Source organism: Rhopalosiphum padi, chromosome 3, assembly GCF_020882245.1.
Source record: "Rhopalosiphum padi isolate XX-2018 chromosome 3, ASM2088224v1, whole genome shotgun sequence".
Taxonomy (NCBI): Eukaryota; Metazoa; Arthropoda; class Insecta; order Hemiptera; family Aphididae; genus Rhopalosiphum; species Rhopalosiphum padi.
In genome coordinates this window covers 19,957,086-19,976,309 of record NC_083599.1, presented here as the reverse complement: position 1 = coordinate 19,976,309, position 19,224 = coordinate 19,957,086, and the positions used below count along the sequence as shown (strand labels likewise).

Genomic DNA, 19,224 nt, shown 5'->3' with positions numbered 1-19,224 from the left:
GATATAAAATATATTAACTATTGTTGAGCTATTTATAGCAATTTAAAATTTCCCATTTTTTGGTCTTATTTCTATAAATGTTAATAACTTTTTTTTCACTCGATAAAAAAAGCTTGAAATATAATAGAAGATTCCACATGTTGTTCTTATAGATAATAGGTATATAAAACTATTTAAAACACATAGGCACAATTTATTTTTATAAGCATTTGAAATGTTGCCAGAATTCATCAAAATCACAATAGTTTGCAAATTATCATTCTGTTTGTTTTATAGCTAAAATTTGAACATTTAATACAAAGTTCCTAATAAGTAACTGATACTGTAAACAAAACATTTTAAAAATATTTATTATAATTTTTTTTAGACATTTGAATTTCACATTTGGACAAAATCACATCTTTAAACTATAGGTATGAATAACGATATTAATTATTCATTATTTTGTTATAATTTAAAAGCATTATTTGTGGGACATCTAGAATTATTATGTACTTTTACTGTTATATTTTTTTATTAAATGGCATTTACTAATGCAACGTTTTCGGAAAAATTAATTCGACCTACTGTATTATTAATTGTAAAATAAATTAGTTTACCCTAATAGCAATTTCGAAAAACAAAACATGAAGTATGTTATATAATGATATGATGGCTGATAGACCATCTGTAACTAATTTGTATTATATTGACATGTTATGTCATTATGCCAATTTATGAATTAACTATTAAATTATAAACATAACTTTAAAATTATAATACAAATTAGCTTATTTATTTATATAATATTATGATGTATTGCAGTTGTTGTTTATAGCTGGACAAACTACAAACATGTTTATATAATCTAAATTTGTAAGATATGTTATCAATTATGTATACATCAGTCTCCGCTCAGAATTATTGTTTTTGGTATACAATGATATTGATAAATCATTGAATTCAAATTAAATGCATTCATCACAGGACCCACTCGACGCTTACTAACTCTAGTGTACAGCATAGTGCTATTTACTTGGTCACTTTTTTTTTAATTTAATGTTTTTTTAATCAAACAAACCAGCTTTTTATCAGATTTTTTAATAAGCCATCTACCTTGTAAATGTGGTAGAATATATTCATAAATAGGTACCTTAAATATTCATTAGGGCTAGGATCTTATAGGAGTTTGCTTACATGTTTTTCAATAATCATTCAAAATATAGTTAAGTTTGTTTCGTAATAGATACTAAATGAATTTAAGGCAATTTTTTTTATTTTGATCTTTTTTCTCTATGTCTATGAGCATAATATTTTGTTATATTTATAGGTATTTTAAGTTTATTTTTACATAATATATAATATTTATTATTTGAAATTCGTTTTTAAGGTTACAAAAATGTATTGTTGAACAACAGTTGCTCATTTCATTTCAAAAATACTCGAAAAATTTTAGATAGGTACACTATGTGATTATTCATTTGGGAAAAACTGTAAAATTTTAATAATTATTTAATCATTAATACAATATTATATATTTACAATTGCGATTTTTGTTTTGATCAAAGGCAAGCTTAAAACAGAAGAAGGACGAAGAAAGAGTAACAAACACATGTTAATTTTATGTTTTTTGATTTTTTTGGAAGAGCATATTTCATCATTTTTGCATATATTTGTTTAATGTTTTTTGTAACAGTAAGTATCTAGGCATCTAGCCTAATTAAATTTATCATCATTGAATGTTAATATCAAGTGTTTTTATGTACTGTTATATACCTTACTATGTTTCCTTACAATGTACACTTAGGTAACATATGTCATATAAAATACTGTCGCACACATACAAATTAGTACAGTATTTACTGTACTATGTATACTGCGACACAGACAACTATGATGTTTATCAAAGCATACAAATATTTATTCGAATAATGTAAATGTGAAATTTATTAAAATGAATTGCCTTTATTATACAATACTTAAACAACGAGAAGAGTTACAGCTACTGCAGTAGTTAGTATTTCTCAATATTTAAAATTTCAGAACTAGAATACTGACCAACTAATCAACACCTATTAGTGAAATTAAAAGTTTATAACTTATCAATTTAATTGTTTTGGGGCCAGTCCAATGAGTGATTTACCGACTAGCAAAATTATTTTTTAAATTTGATAAAAAATCATCAAATAATTGAGTTTTGTAGGTTTTATATAGTGTTGTACTATAAATCATACTGACAATTTTGTGGACCTAAATACTGGAGCTTACACTCAAAAAATAGAGCTATTGTGAAAGTTAATCAAGTCCAAATATAATATAAAAATTAATGGTGCATCTCCACTATTAGACCGCCAATTTAAAGAAGAATGGTAGCGGTCACGCCACTCGATAAAAACTCAAATATTTGATTATTTTTTATCAGATTTAAAAAATACTTTTGCTATATGAATATAATAATCAACATTATAGTACGACTAAGTACATTGTATACAACATATACTGTTTTCAGATTATTTAAGTTGTTGATTACATGCAACAATTTAAAATTTTAATTATCGACTATGAATAATAAACTATTTGTAACGTGTATACTCAGTTATCAATATGTACTACAAATGTTGTAATGCATCTTATATAAATATATATGTATATAAGAACTATGATACTTTGTATGATAAATTCAAAAATTGGTGCAAAAAAAGTTATGTGTAAAGAGTAAAAACAAATGGCAATATTTTATTTTTGTCATTTATGTAAGTGAACAAAGTATAATCAAATGCTTTCATCCAAAAAAATGGAAAAAATAAACAATATATTTTTAGCAATAAAAAATATTTATTCATCTTGCAAACTGTACAATTAATATAACTTTTAGGATAGTATTAAATATTAAGAGATATGAAAATATTAAATAACAACTTAGTAGGTAATAAACGTCAATTTACACATGGTCCAGTTGTTAAATTGCAATCAAATATAGATTAAAAATATGCCAAAAGCCTAAAACAAATTAAGTGAGTATTTATTTCAATAGCATGTTTATGATTTTTGGGTTTCATTTGGTTGAACTATCGTACACTTTGGTTTGTTTTTAGTTACTAATATGTTAGATTTTCTATACAATTTGAGCGGACGCTGAAACCCTTTAGATGGATTATGAGGGATGGTAAGAGTTTCACAGTTAGCAAAACCAACTTCGTTCAACAGATAGTCTGTAAACATTGGAGGTTTCAGTTGAATGTTTTTGTAATTTCGCCAAATGGTTTCCTAAAATTATGCATTAAATAAAGTCAATAAATATTCTACTTGTTTAATAACATTATCGTCATATTTACCGTTAATGTTTTTCTACGACCATACGATTTCCACGGCTGAGGCTCTACCACAAGTATTCCACCAGGTCGCAACTGTGCGTACATACGTTTGAAAGCTCGTTTTAAACCGTCATCACCCCAGTTCAAGTGAAGCCATTTGGTAATGCTTAAACAGAGAATAACGTCGAACTTACACGTTTCCAATGATAGTAAGAGATCAGATTCTAATACATAATTTCCCTGTAACATATTGCCTTTGTTATAAGCTTACATTTGTAGAATTATCACACATTTTATGCTTTACTAACCTGTACAAAAGAGACATTGTTGGGAAATTTTTTAGATACTGCCATTTCAGCTAAATTAATAGGACCATACAGCATAGGTAATGACATAGGAAATGATTCAATTTTATCACAGTTTGTATCATTAAGACTCCTTGAAGTACAATCTTTAAAATGGTAATTTGGAGACTGTACCATATCGTTGGTGTAATATTGTACATTTTTGCGTGCAATATTTATTAGCTTACGATCAATATCCATTCCTACAACTGATTTTGCACCAAAATCTCTTGCAACGCTGAATGTCACATGACCAATATTACAACCTATGTCTAACACGTCCTTGTTATAAAATAAATCCATATGTTCAGCTAAAACTTTTAGCCTATCGTCTTTATCATCTGGATTACGATAACCATAATATCTATAAAAAATAATAATATGCATTACAAAGTTTTTATGAAAGTATTATGTTGTGGAATATTTATATTTAATAATGCATTCAAATTAAAAACCAAGGTTGGACAAGTACAAATTGTTTCTAAATGTTACAGATTTATTTGAAATAATATTTATGTAGACACTAGACTAACTATAAATTAAACAATACATTATGCACATTGCAATGATACCTCATTACAAAATTTCAGCATGTAAATAACTCTTTTATTTTGTAAGAATTCAATTATAGTGTTCTTAATAATGATTTTTATAATCTATAAAATTATTTTATTATTTTTTTGTTCAAAATTAGAAAAGCAATATTTATTCTAAGAGTACAATAATTGAATCAGAATATGTTCTTGACTTCTACAAATTAAATTAGTTAAAAATAATTAATAATAATATAATAGTATATTTTAATGTTGTAGTGTCATATCAGTTTATATAGATTTTAGATCATACCCAACAATGAAAGATTGAAAGAAACAGTCCTTTGACCCATTCAAAGTGTTTAAAGAGTTTTTACTCTAAGAATATCTTTTTTCTAAGTACAATATATGGTGATAAAGGGTAATTAATTTTAGATTTTATAAATAACATGTTATTTTACCTGTTATAATTTCCATACTTAAACAACAAATTGTTTTCTTTAAACTTGGGCTTGTTTTTATTCACTTTTTGTATCGGTTTAGCTGAAATCTTAACAACTGGCAGATGTTCAGAATGTTTTTCTGATAATGAGGGCTGCATAATGATTGGACTGACTTATATTATAAAATAATATAAAAGTTGTTGTTGGTATACAATGTTAATTATTGAAAGGTTTCAAATCAAATGCTCTAGCCACAGCTAAATATATAACACCTGTAAACCAAAATTATAAGCCTGATACATTGCTAATAATAATATAAGTAACATTACGATATGAAAACATTAACAATTTTTATCACCAATCTTGCCACATACATACTAAATCTGAAGTTCCCAACCAGGATGCCGCACAATTAATTGAAATATATTTTTTATGAAAAAAATAGCAATGCGAGTAATAAAACAGATGATAGTATAAAACCTACTGGGCTGAATAAACCGAAGTTACAAAATATAAATACTACATGATATATTACTATTGTGTATTCAGTATAAAGTATAGGTGATAGGGTGCCTCCGGATTTTTAGAAAATAACTAAGGGTACCACAAGTCAAAAAAGGTTGGGAACCTCCGTGCTAAATACAGTAATAATGACAGAGTTATACATACTTGGAGTTCCTAAGTAATACACGGGTTTAACGTGTTTGCATTTGGAATAAAAATAAGCAGCAACCATCAAAAAAGTAACCGAACCCGTTACTTTGCATGTCAAACAGCTTTTGTGTTTGTTCTGGTGGTGATCAGTATCCACTGATCCGGCTTTCATGACAAAACTCAGCAGTTCAGCACTGCGTGTAATCAATAAGTTCTCGCAGTCGTTAAGGATAGGATCGACTATCGAGACCTAATCTAGCATAAACGACGGATAAAATAATCAAAATGCGCACAAAAACGTGTTTTCGTGTGACGCAAAACCGGCATTGTTATCAATTGATGATAAAAACAGTATCAATCTGTAGTTCGGAGGTAGCTACAGATATAAAACACTGTATCTGTGGAGGTGGCACAGTTCGATATCACTATAAATACTTACGTATATAGTTTTATGATATTTATATCGTTATATCATAATTCATAACCAGGGCTCTGGACTTATAGCACAAAAACCTTTAAAATAGGTAAGCGTTTAAAAAAGCACTTAAAAACATCATTATAAGCACTCAAATAAGCATTTAGATTTAAATACTTAAATTTGAACAAAAATATTTAATAAAAAAAAACTTTCTTTTTGCATGATAAAGTATTATCTTATTCACTTTCGAGACATTTTGCCTTATTGTTTATAGATTTTCCGAGGACTTTTCTAAAAAAATCATAAAAAGTAGAAAAACTGGAAATAAGCATATTTTTAAAAAATCGTTGAAAAAAGCAACAAAAAAAGTACTTTCAAATTTTATAATTGAACGCATTTTAACATGACATGGGTACACTTCCACAGCACTCTGCTACATTTTAAGCCAATCCATACAAATACCTAAGCAAATTCTTTAAGTCCCGAGCCCTGTTAATAACATTCATAACGATATAACTAACTTAGTAACTTAGTAACTTCTTAGTTCATAGTTCGTGTCGTTCGTGATATTATATTGAATATTTTAATATAATATAATTATATAACTATTTTAACTGTCAACTGTTGGTCGGTACCGGCATTTCCCGCAGTGCTGCTGCTGCCGGCGCGATCCATTACAACAGGTTGCTCCGGGCTTCTTAGCACCGCCGACGATCGTCTTTTATACGATCGTGGATTACAAATAACGATTTACGATTTTTTTTTATCTGCAGGTTATTTTTTTACAGTACGGTCGTCGAATAGCCCGAATACGCAATACGTTTTTGCGCCACCGCTTCCAAGTACGAGTAGTTGCAAACCACACGAGCACCGATGCACCGTAGGTATGCATATTGCACAAGGCAATGCTTATGACGATTTTGCACTTGGGGGGAGGGGCCGTCTAAGGCTCACTTAACTTGGGTTTGAGTTTCGACTTTTTGAGTACCTATTACCTATACACATCTGCCACACGGCCACTCAAGCCAGGATTAAGATTAAAATAATTTTGGGCCCGTGGCCAAACAATTTTTGGGGCTCATAACAGCCATAACCATAATCGAAATATTGGTGACTTACAAAATATTTCAGACAAAAAAAATTTATATTTATAAATTTATTTTTTTCTTTTTTAAATACAAAAATAAAAATGTTATTTGTATAAATAATTGTACATGTTTTTTGATATACGAAATATACTATTATGATTATATCCAAATATTTCTGATTTAATAAAAAAAGTACTATTCGCCAGGGGCCCGGGGCCCCTTAATCCGGGCTTGCGGCCAATCATCGGGCTTATATTAGATATCAAGAGTCATTAATCGTTATAAATATTATTATTTTACACTTTTACAGTGTACACAAATGGGCCCTGAAGTCCTACGGGTAGGTACGTCAAAATTGGGACTTTGGAGGCCTCAGTACTTGTAACATGCCATTGATAGATTGCAATATATATTGAAAATATTGATAAATTATATTTTCATTTTTCAGTACTTTTCTCGATAATTTCTATAATAATTTATAAAATGTAATTTTTTTATAGCTGAGATTTATTTTTATATTTATTTCAAGACTTAAAAATTGAATACAAGGTTGTACTTGTTCATAGTGATTCAGATTGAAACCAAAATATCTAAAAATATATATTATTTATAATTTTTTTTTTTATAGAAATTTAAATTTGAGTTTTGGATTAAATTACATACTTGAAATTTTAATCCATGAATTATTTTGTTTTGATTCATAAACATTATTCGCAGTGACTTAAAAGAGTTAAAACTTATTTATATAGGTACCTATATTATGAATTTTACTATAGCAATGCAACTTTCAAAATATTTAGATTTATTTATATATCATGAACTTTATAACTTATAACATTGTTTTAAGGTTGTATTGAAAGTTAAGTTAATAATAATAATATATAATATTGTATAAATATAAATTATAAAAATCAATAAATATTTATCATATTATTTATAAATGCAATGTTTTCTGCAAAAATTAAATCAACTTTCCGCTTTAATAAAAATATAGTAAAATAAATAACTTCAATAGTGTAATACCAAAAAACATATGAAATGTATATATTGTACTTAGTAACAATGTAAGCTGAGTAGGCTGACAGTCTGCACGTAAATTCGTTTTTCATGTATAAATAAATCATTGAATTAAAATGAAACACATCCATTATGAAATGATTAACATTCGATACTTATGGACACAACAGAACGGTATTTAATTATTTTAATTGTTTTTATAAATTATCAATTTTCATTAAAATCAAAACAAAGTCCTCAACAATTAATGAAGAGGATTTTTGTGTTAAAAAGGTATTGAATTATACAATTTTAACTAAAAAATAGTTAGCAGATTTGTGATTTTGATGAATCATATAAAAAATTGAACTTTGTAATTATTGCAATTTGCAAACAAAAATTTATGAGAAATGTTGTATTCAATTTTTGATATTAAAAAAATTGCACCATACTTAAATCAAATTAAATCGAAATTTTCAAATGTCTATAATGAGAATAAAAACTAGAAATATTTTCATTCATAGAACATTTTTGTATAAATATTTAGTAAAAATTTAAAGTTACGTAATTCATTTTTGAATTACAAAAAAAGAAACATATTGAAAAACGATCAAATTCCAGTATAATATATATACCTATATCTTGATATATTAATACATTATAATATACTCGCGCAGTTATAACCATTTGAAAAAAAATTATTTTTTATAGTTATTTGAAACAATATATTAAATTAAACATGATTCAATTTTTTCAAAACTATTCAAGATTATTTATACTAAATGAAATTAAAATAATATCTTTTAATTTCTAATTTCTATAATAATTTATTTTAGGTTTATTGGTTGATGGTTTTACATTAGAATAAAATATACTTATTTCAAATACCTATAGATTGTTAATTGTAGATTTGTAAATAAATTATTTTGATTTAAATTTTAATAATAAGTATCAGAAATTTTAGATTCATAATAATTATATAAATTTCAGCGATAAAATGGATATGTAAATATGAAAAATGCATTTAAAAAATCTCTTATAATGAAAACTTTTATCACTAATTATTTCCGCAGGTACCTATATAAATTTAAAATCATGTACGATACCTACTTTTCTTATTTTAAGTAATATATATTTATATACTTTATTGTTTTTATTTCGAATTTCAACATAATAATAATATATGTCTCACTGCCTTGCACAATGCACTTCACACTTATTTGGCACAATTACATTTTTATTCACTTCACTATACATACAATAAGTACCTAACGTCCAAACCTAACCTTTTATAAAAATGTTATACAACATATTACATAATAATATTTAATCTTAATTTTCAGAGTTTTCAAACTAACTAAACTTGAACATATTCAAGTAATAACAATCATATGGTAATACTTATACATTATTTTTAATTACTTTATTTAATAATGATTTTATTATGTAGAAATATTTTTTTTAAACTCTGTTTGGCGTACATTAATATATACATTTATTATTAAATATATAAAAAAAATTAAATGTATTAATTATTATTTGAAAGCAATTAATTTTTTTCTACGAGTGGATTCCTCTTTTGTTTTCTCCAACTTTTGTATTACAGGGATAATATCAAGATCGTACAAAGGAACATGCTTATGAATCTTTATTCTAGGCTTTGATTCGTCTATCTTTATTACTACTGGGCGTGTGATCGATGTAGTTTTGGTTCTTAAAAATCCCTTATGTGTGTCGTGTAGAGGTAGATCTGGGCATTTTTTGTTGTGTAGTTTCCTCTTGCCTTTTTTATCTTGTGTAACACGTTGTTGTCTCAACAATTCTATTTTGTCCGATACTGCTGGTGATCGTAAACTTGCATTAACGCCGTCCTTCAAAATTTTAGTTGTAGTGAATGACGCTTGCCGTCTGATTTCCAGAGGTATCTTAAATTGTGTAACATTAACCGGGCGGACTTTTGGTAGGTGTGACCATGTCATTCCTAAAAATTTTATATAATCATTTATTTATTTAATATTTATATACCTGGGATATAACTTTTAAAAAAGCATACCATATCATTCTATTATGAAAAACTTTTTAAAAATTATGATAAATATCGTCATATAATAATTAACGATTTATTAGTCAATACATTTAATTAATTAATCAATGACCACTAATACTAAATATTTAATTGTCGAGATATTCTGTCAAAATTAAGAGTATTGATTATAATAAATATTTTAGCAAAAGTAATAATTTAAAATGAATGAACTAAAAATGGATATTTTTAAATATTATCAAAAGACCTACAAAAAAAAACGTGGAAAAAGAATGCCAACGGCACGTAGTGTTCCCAAGCGGTCACCCGTCCAAGTGTACTAACTACGCCCGACGTTGCTTAACTTCAGTGATCGGACGAGAACTGGTGTATTCAACGTGGTATGGTCGTTGGCGAAAGTCAAAGTTTGTCCGAGTGGATCTAGATACAGTTTCGTATAGTCTTATAATAGGCATAAAAAGTGTTCATATAGTCATATAGGTTATAGGTAAGTAGTAGCCAGTAGGTATCTACTTAGTCTTGAAAATTAAATACAAGGATATTTTTAGAATTCAAGAAATTCAATGTATCTACTTGTACACTGTGTATAAGTCATAATTATTTTTGGTGAGTGTTTGAATATTATTTGTATAAAGACTTGAAACACTTACGTAGGTCTGTTATTGTATTATTTAAGCACAATGACATTTTCAAAACATTTAAACTTAAAGCTATTATTTATATTTTATAGTCCATTTTATTCGAGATCAATTTTAAATACTTTTTTTTTATAATTTATTAAATTAATTCGTTTCGCATACGGTTTTTCACGATATCGAAAAATCAATAGTAAAATGATGATTTATCCTCAAACGGCTCAAACGATTTTTGTTATTATATTGTTATATTTATAAATCACTGTATTTTCTATACATTATATAATTTTCAAAAAATTTAAACTAATTTAAAACTATTTTCAATTATACAAGTAAACAATACACCCACTTACTAATAAAAAACTTATACAACATACTGTGCAGTGTGTGAGTATATACTCGTAACTCGTGTATATCTATTATTGGTTATAAGTCGTTAGTAGAGAATAAAATGTAATCCTAACTGAAATAGAGTTCTTGTTATTTAAATAAATATATGATTTTATATATTATATTCTATTATGTTTATATGTATATCATACCCAGTGTCAGTCTGGCCCACCCGGCTACCCGGCGATCGCCGGGGGCCCTTCGATATTTTTCAATATTAAGGGCCCCTAGCCAATCGTAAACGTGATAAAAAATATGTACGTGTTTAAAATTATAACCGGGTACAACTCTAATAAATATGTAAAAATTGAACATAGATACATGGTATTATTGTGGTCTGGTGATAAGGATAAATGCAGTATAATTTAGCTTACTACTCTACGGGATAAAAATAGATCTATATTGACAAAGGCGTTGAAAAAAACGACCTAATTTTATTAATTATGTATAAAATAGTATAAATATTTTATTAAATGACAGTTAAATTTTTTTTTGTTTAAGTTGAAATTAAGTTTGTAGGGGGCCCATTTGAAATTAGTTAACCAGGGGCCCAGTCATGAGCCAGACCGACACTGACCATACCCCAGCCACAGTACATATTATTATATATATTGGTTTAACAACAGTCTTTGGATATCTAATAATTAACTTGTCCCACTCCGGGTCACGTTACAGTAGTTATCATATCGTATAACTAACCGCGATGGTGCATTTACCCAAAGTTCCTACGTAATGACCGGCCAACGTCCAGATGCGAATCATCTTGTCCACACTGCTACTAATTATTAGCTCCATTTTTTCGATGAAATCGATGTGATTAATGCGCTGCAAGTGTGCCCTGTACGTACTGACCAACAGCGGGCCAGCCATGTTCTTCGAGGCGGCACGCTCGGCTCGACCCATGAAGAATGCAATTATCAGGAACGGAAAACGTGACCTAAGCGATGGCATGTTCACGTCGTAGATCGTGTGTCTTGGCTGTCCAAAGTTGGTCACCGACCACGTCTTGATGTAGCCGCTTTCAAAGCTCGTGATCAAGTATTCGCTTTTTGGGTCCGAAGCCATCGACGTGACATAATCATCCACGATATGTATGGCCACGAACTGGCTTATGTACTTTGGAACTTTGTACGTGCACCATATCTGTACCACGCCATTACGTGTGGCCACGAGTAGGGTTCCGACGTTCGAGTCTTCTGGCCGGGCCCGCAGGAAGTGTGTGGCAACTGCCGCGTAATGCTCACGGGGCGTGTGCTTGATATCCAACCTCTTAAGCTTTTCCTCCCTGGTTTCTACTTCACCATTGTCCCCTATTATACGGCTGCCAACGAGGAACAAGGAACTAATCTGGCTCTTGCTCGCTATCGTTGATGTCATCTGGCTCTTGCTCGTCGACGACAAGTTCGAGTTCTTATTCTTCCGGGTGTCCGGTCTCATACGGGCCTTGTATTTTTTGGTCAGCTGTCCCGTCTCTAGCCGCCAAAAACCCATCACGCCCGCCTGCGTCGTGGTCACGAATAACGATGGTAGCTTGACGGACGCGCTCAATACCGGCTCGTTGTGGTTGGACAGCCACACTTTTCCTTTGGACAGTAACAGTGGGTCGTTGAATTCGGTCACCCGATGATCAAAACCGGTCACCAATATCTGTGGTCATGGAATGCGAACAAAATTACGTAAAATAATCGCGGCTAATCACAATTTTTTTATTATTTACATTGTTTGAAAAATATGTAAGCGGTGATAATTACTGCGATTTCGGTATTATTTATTAGTAAAGTCGGTACCACACGTTTGGAGGAGTAGAGGTCATTTGGAAAAATCTACTCTCTTTCTCTCGCAAGCCGTTCACCGATATAATAACAACGACCAAAAAAATAAATCTAACTTTTGAAACACACATATAGGCCGTGTAACATTTATTTCACTGCGATATGTCATAATAATATACACCTTATTGGGCAGCCAGAAGACTTCGGATATCCGGCCGCCGGACGGGGTCCGCAGTCGGTTCAAGCACACACCGGTGTTGGGGTCCCACATGTGAACGCTGCCGTTCACCGCGGCGGTGACGAGCAGACCGCCGGACGGGTCGAAGTTGGCAGCGGTGATCTCGACCGGCAGGACCTCGCAGTACACCTCCTCGGTGTGCGCCATCGACCATTTGATGATCACGTCGCCGTTGCTCATGTTCCACACGGATATGGACGAGTCTGCGGCGGACGTGGATATCAACACCCGAAACAGCGCGTTGTACAAGGTCTTGACGACGGGCGTTTCGTGCGACTTGTCGTCGTGTAGCCCCGACAGCTCGCGGTCGTCGACCGTCGGTTTGGAACACTCGACCACCATGAACGACTTGTAATCGTTGGCCACGCATACGATGGCCTGGCTGCGCCAGTTGAAGTGCATCACGACGAACGGCCAAAACTGTTTTTTTTCCGGTGCCGCAGCCACCGTCAACCCGTCGAACGTCAACAGGCACGCGGCCCGGAGCAGGTCCCACACCTTGACTATGCACTCCGTGGACACCGAGTACAGGTATCCGTTGGCCGGATTGTACGAGACGCGCATCACGCCCCAGTCGTGGCCCGTCAGCGTGGTGCAGTCCACGGGGCCCGCCGCCCGGTCGGCCTTGATGTCCCACGCCCTGATGGACCGGTCCAGGCTGCCGGCGGCCAGGTGCGTGTCGTGGACCGCGCACAAGCAGGTGAACCCCTCGGCGTTGGACGTGTAAACTGGCCTTTCTTTTCGTTGAAAGTGATATTGGGCCATCGAATGGCGATGCGACTGCGACACGGACGCGAACGAGTTGCCGGCGTTGTAGAACGCGATCTGCTCGACCCGCGCGTTGTGCAGCTGTTCGTAGAGGTACCCGCGGATCAACGGCGGACACTTGGCGGACGGCTTAGTGGTGGGCGGCTCGGCCGACGTCTGTTCCACCAGAGATTCGATATACAACGGCCGTGTCTGGTTGATTTTGCTCGACTTGTCCTTGAACGGGTTCCACTCGTCGGACGATAAGAACTCGAGCACGAACACGGTGCCGTCCTCGTCGCCGATCGCGATTTTCGACGAGCCGGTCTTCTGGCGTTTGTTGAACACGTACTCGTGTACGAGACAGGTGCTCAACACGCAATACCCCAGATTGACTTCCAAACACAGCTTGAACTGGTCGGAAGACATGTCGTAGAACATCAGATCGCCGCACATGAGCGACAGGCAAACGACGCTGAACTCCGGCATCGCCACCAAACCTCTGGCCCTGGTCGGCGGCATGTCCTGTATCGTGATTATTAATTATTATATAATGTTTGTCGTGCGAATTTTAATTACATAAAACGGTGTTTTTACGACGGGAAATTTTTACAAAATCCGTAAATTGTTATTTTTGCTCATGCAGTTTTTAATATTTTTTTGTATTTCCAAAAAAAATAACCATAGCTATTTAAAATTTTCAACAAATTTTTATAATTTTAATTATATAATAACATTTTCAAAATTGTTTAACTCTTACTTCTTAGAGCTATTTATAGACATGAAAAAATTTCATTTTTCTTTCTATTAAAATGTAGTAAAATTTATTCGGTTGGTCAAAGTTCTTAAAAATTTAACACGTGATCCTACATAAGAAGTTGTCTTTATATTTGTATAAAAATATTAAAAATACATAAGTACAATTCTTGTTTAAATATCTTTGAAGTTAGAATTTAGACGAAATTATTTAAAATAACAATGCTAATAATTATTTTGTTATAATTTAAAGACATTTTTTGTGGGCACTTAAAACGTTTATTTATATTATATTGTTATGAATTTTACTATACTCAACGACATTTTTGATTTATTTTAAGATATTATTATCTGATTATACTATGAATTTATTTTTACTGTTTTACGATATTTTCAGAAGGATGTTATTAAATATTATTAGTCCCCTTACATAGTACATTGCGTTCAATTTTATAGACAGTAATATTAGTTAAGTTAGGTACAGATTTTAATAATAATTATTAAAACTAATAATTATGTTTTTATTTGTGGCAATCTAAAATAATAACGATTTATTGGGTGATTATAGGTAAACGAGCTCTTAATTCATATGTTAGCTGTACATTTTCGTATCTCGGTTTTTAAGCAGTTACATATACTGTCTATAATTTTCGTTTATATATTTGTATAACATTGAATTTATTAAATTACCGAAACGACTTGGTATGTAGCTTTCCATTCCATTTCTGATGTATAACGAACAATTTTCCCCGATTGACTGATTGCTATGTATTCAGGTTCATCGAGTTCTTTTTGAGGTTGTTTTATTTTATTCGGTAAGAACGTTATATCTACGTATCGAATTATGCCTTCTTCTCCGTATTCGATCAATTTGTTCGGTAGTAATTTGGGGGTGAATTTTGATAATTCAGTTTCAGCGTTTGATACAAATTCATTATATATACGCTTTATTTCAAATTCTGTCGCTAAATAAGTAACGAATTGTAAAAAATTGACGGTGCCTTCTTTTTTAATATCTATTTTAGAGAAAAATGCGTGGAAATTTTTATCCGACAAAATTATATTGTATGGTTTCAAAATATCACGCAATTGGTTTTCTTTTACATTCCCTTTAATATAGTTCAGAAAGCTTTGTCGAATATCAGTCAACAGCGTCTCGTTTACATGTCTTATCAAATTATTTAAATATATTTTCTTTCCTTTAAAATCTTCTATGTTTGCATCGCTTTCGTCATCACTAATATCCTTGAGGTAATAATAACATTAATTCAATTTGAGGTACTCATTTTAAATGTAAAATACAATAAACTCAAAAACGTCTTAAACAAGTAACAATGAATTAATAAAAATAATTTTAAGAAATGTATTAAATATTTAGACTAAATCTTCATATTATCTTAAACAAAAAATCAATTTATAGACTACATATTAATTAATATGGTGGAATTTTGGTTTATAAATTATTAAGTAGAGAAAAATGGATTTCAAAAAAATTGATGCGTAAGTTTCGAATTAATATTAGACCTATTTATAAGGATACATTTTTACCTTTTTACATTTGTTGAGAAGTGCATTTACGCTATTGGCAAAGTTAATTTAATGAGGGAACGATGTAAAGGGATAATTTGTGTTGAAATCAGGCCATTAAAATACCCGAGTTAGTTGTCATGGAATTAAAAAAGTTACAATAAACAAAAAGAATACATATAACACAACTTACACATATAAATTGTGTATATTTTGATTGTTTTAGTAACACTAATTAAAAACGAATACAACTTAATGTTTATCTCCTTTATACTGTGTAGACACCTACACAATTACGAAATCCGATAAAAAAAAGATTACAAGAATCAATTTATATCCGTGCTGGTTGTTCGCATTTGGAACATTTTAAAGTTACTTATGCCACAATTGTTTCACTCGTTTCAAAAACTAAAACCATTTTTAACAAAAAAATTGCTCAAACAACCGTTTATGTTTTTGTGAGCTCAAAATATGTAATGAATTGTCGTCATATTTTGAAAAATCCCAATTAAAATTAAACGTCAACCTGTTATTAAAAATATTTTATATTACCTTTCGTCATGGTAAAATAATTAATATGATAATTGTAACTTATATTATTTAAATTATGGTATGAATGAGCGTACTATTATACTAGTAGGTATATTTTGCTATTTTCTATCCTTTATTCTACTTGAAACTGTTATTGAAAATTCGAAACTTACATAATTGTAATAAGTCTACTTATATTCAAATGCAAATTACGACATATCCTTCCGCAACCGGTCGCTACGTTCGAAATGTAAATACAGCGCCCTAACTTTAATTTGTACCTACTTTGTATGCGTGGTAATTTAATATTCGTCCTGTCCTGTCCTGTCATATACTCATACCAAATAAATAAATATCTTACCATTATATATTTTCTTGTTAAACTAAAACGTATACAGACTTCAAATTCTAGGCTATATTAAATTTAAATAATTAAATATACATACTTTCAAACGTTATAATTAACAAATATCAATTATGCAAAAATCAAAAATATATAGGGACCTATATTTTTAATGGTTGCTTAGCATTTTATTTATACGCATTTATAAATTTTGTTTTAAAATGTCCCAGAATATGAGATGTAAAAAAAAACATTTATTAATATAATGCCTGCTCCTAAAAGATTTTTAGCATTGTAGTAAGACAAAGGAACACTAATCCATAATATCATACTATACAGGTAGAAGTACAATAAAGTAGCGCCTATCACTAATTAATTGTAAAATAATTCAACAAAAACATAGTTAATTATATTTTCGATCGTTTTAAAATAAATTACTTGTTACATAACCAACAGTTAAATTTAGTCATTTATATATCTACTACACAATTAAGTCGGTAAATATATTTAATAAATTATGTATGTTACATAAAATTTACAGATATTTATAATTGCATTGTTATTATGTATTATTGACTATTGTATTGTTTATATTTTTTCGATGGTTGCTACAATTCGATGATTTATAACGCAGATACCATGTTTTTTTTTAAATAACATGAGTTCATGATTATTTAGATTTACTGGAAAATCATGGAAATATTCTAAATGATAAAAATATTCGAACTATGTAGAATTATTATTGTTGTTGTTAGGGTTGGGCAATATCTTGTATCTCAATACAATATAATGAAGTATCAAGTATCGAGTAACGCGATATATTTTTAGTCAATGTATATCGGGTATTTCATTAAATAATTTTATCGATAAATACTCGATACATTAATGCGATACTTTCAAAAATTAATTTTGTAGCAATATTTTTACTCACCTATCTACCAACCGCGGCTGTTTGACTATGTTTTAAGCACCAGTTGAGCGTATGTTTTCCCTGGCCGGATTTATTCATAATCCTACCAGGAGTAAATTATCAGATATTACTTTTGAAAAATTAGTATTTTTATAAGGAAATAATAAGAAGTTATATTAATATATTATATTAAATAAACAAATTATTAGTTTTTTAAGACGTTACGTACAATATAAATTAAATTAAACCTTAACCAGTGAATATTAATACATTATTATACATTTATACATATTATATAATTAAACATTTATACTATATTATTGACTATTATAATAACCAGTATTTACGGTTTTTATCAATATATAAATATACCTATACAACCTACCTAATTGTGTATAAATAAAATTAAAAAAAAATGCTATGCGTCATAGGCTATGGCTATTTTTTCAAATGTATCGAGTATCTAAATATTTAAAATTTAAGTATCGAGTATCTAAATATTTAAAATGTAAATATCGAGTATCTATAGCAACTCGATACTCCAAATCCAAGTGTCTAGTATCGCGATACTGATTTTTGAGTATCTTGCCGATTCTCTGGTTGTTGTTGACACTCGTCATCTTCTGTGGAAAAAAATAGTGTAAAAAATTAAAAAATATTCCAAGAGCAGACAATAGTCGAAAAACGGTCTAGTAACATCTTAATGACATTGATTATATTGGTAGGTACATGCTATTTTAACACAAATATAAAATAACTCATATATACTCATTTATATATCATTTGTATGATATTTAAATTTTGTTTATTGTATGTTTATAAACAATGAATCAGTTTATAAATGGTACTGTCTGGGTACTGACTATAATGGCTTAGTTAAATACAAGTACCTATATAAAATATTTATTTTTATTTTTAATAAAATAATAATATTTAAATTTGTACTGTTTGACGTAATACGTATATAGGTACAATTATTAATTAGTAAATCGGTATATATACAAACACAAATCGGGCGAAACACTTTTCGGTCAAACTAAAAAGTTCAATGTTTACTATGTATACTATACATATAGAACATTATATAATTTATTTGTATTATAAACATTTTATACAACTTATACTTTTAATACTTTTCTGTATGTATAACATATAGACATATAGTAAATATTTAAAATTTATTTTTGCCGAAAAGGAAATGGTATGAATTTTATCGAAAGTACCTCATGAGTAGGTTTATGGTATTTATGCACAAAATAATGTATGAATATGTATGCACTTATGGACTAAAAACAGTTAAATAATTTGAAAAATGTGCATTAAAAAATAAAGAAATGTGGACAAAAAAAATGCAATAAATATATAGAGATAAATTTAATTATTAATAGAATATAAACGAATTGGGTCGGTACTATTTTTATGTGCTCGTTATATTAAGTAATTGTCTATTACATTTTTGAATTTTCTTATCTATTAAAAAAAATACATTTTAAAAAGAGTTGCATTAAATAATAATTATTGTTTGTTTTTAATGTTTCGTTGTAAATCTTCGTTTATTTGGT

General features: G+C 29.9%; 2 protein-coding genes and 1 non-coding gene across 3 annotated transcripts; all 3 read right to left on the bottom strand.

The window, feature by feature from the left end:
- Positions 1-2,794: 2,794 nt before the first annotated feature.
- LOC132927180 (7SK snRNA methylphosphate capping enzyme-like) lies at positions 2,795-5,595 on the bottom strand. Its single transcript, XM_060991659.1, has 5 exons — positions 5,283-5,595; positions 4,632-4,885; positions 3,602-4,001; positions 3,315-3,533; positions 2,795-3,246 (listed from the first exon to the last, which is right to left on the bottom strand). The coding sequence occupies exons 2-5, from the start codon at positions 4,769-4,771 to the stop codon at positions 3,019-3,021; spliced, it is 987 nt and encodes a 328-aa protein (XP_060847642.1). The 5' UTR covers positions 4,772-4,885; positions 5,283-5,595; the 3' UTR covers positions 2,795-3,018.
- On the bottom strand, positions 4,830-17,761 carry LOC132924872 (WD repeat-containing protein on Y chromosome). The gene is made up of 7 exons (XM_060989312.1): positions 17,696-17,761; positions 15,042-15,596; positions 12,792-14,120; positions 11,555-12,485; positions 9,363-9,750; positions 5,283-5,461; positions 4,830-4,885 (listed from the first exon to the last, which is right to left on the bottom strand). The coding sequence occupies exons 1-7, from the start codon at positions 17,759-17,761 to the stop codon at positions 4,830-4,832; spliced, it is 3,504 nt and encodes a 1,167-aa protein (XP_060845295.1).
- LOC132928095 (5S ribosomal RNA) lies at positions 10,087-10,207 on the bottom strand. The gene has a single exon (XR_009661972.1). It is a non-coding gene; the product is annotated as a 5S ribosomal RNA (ribosomal RNA).
- Positions 17,762-19,224: the final 1,463 nt, after the last annotated feature.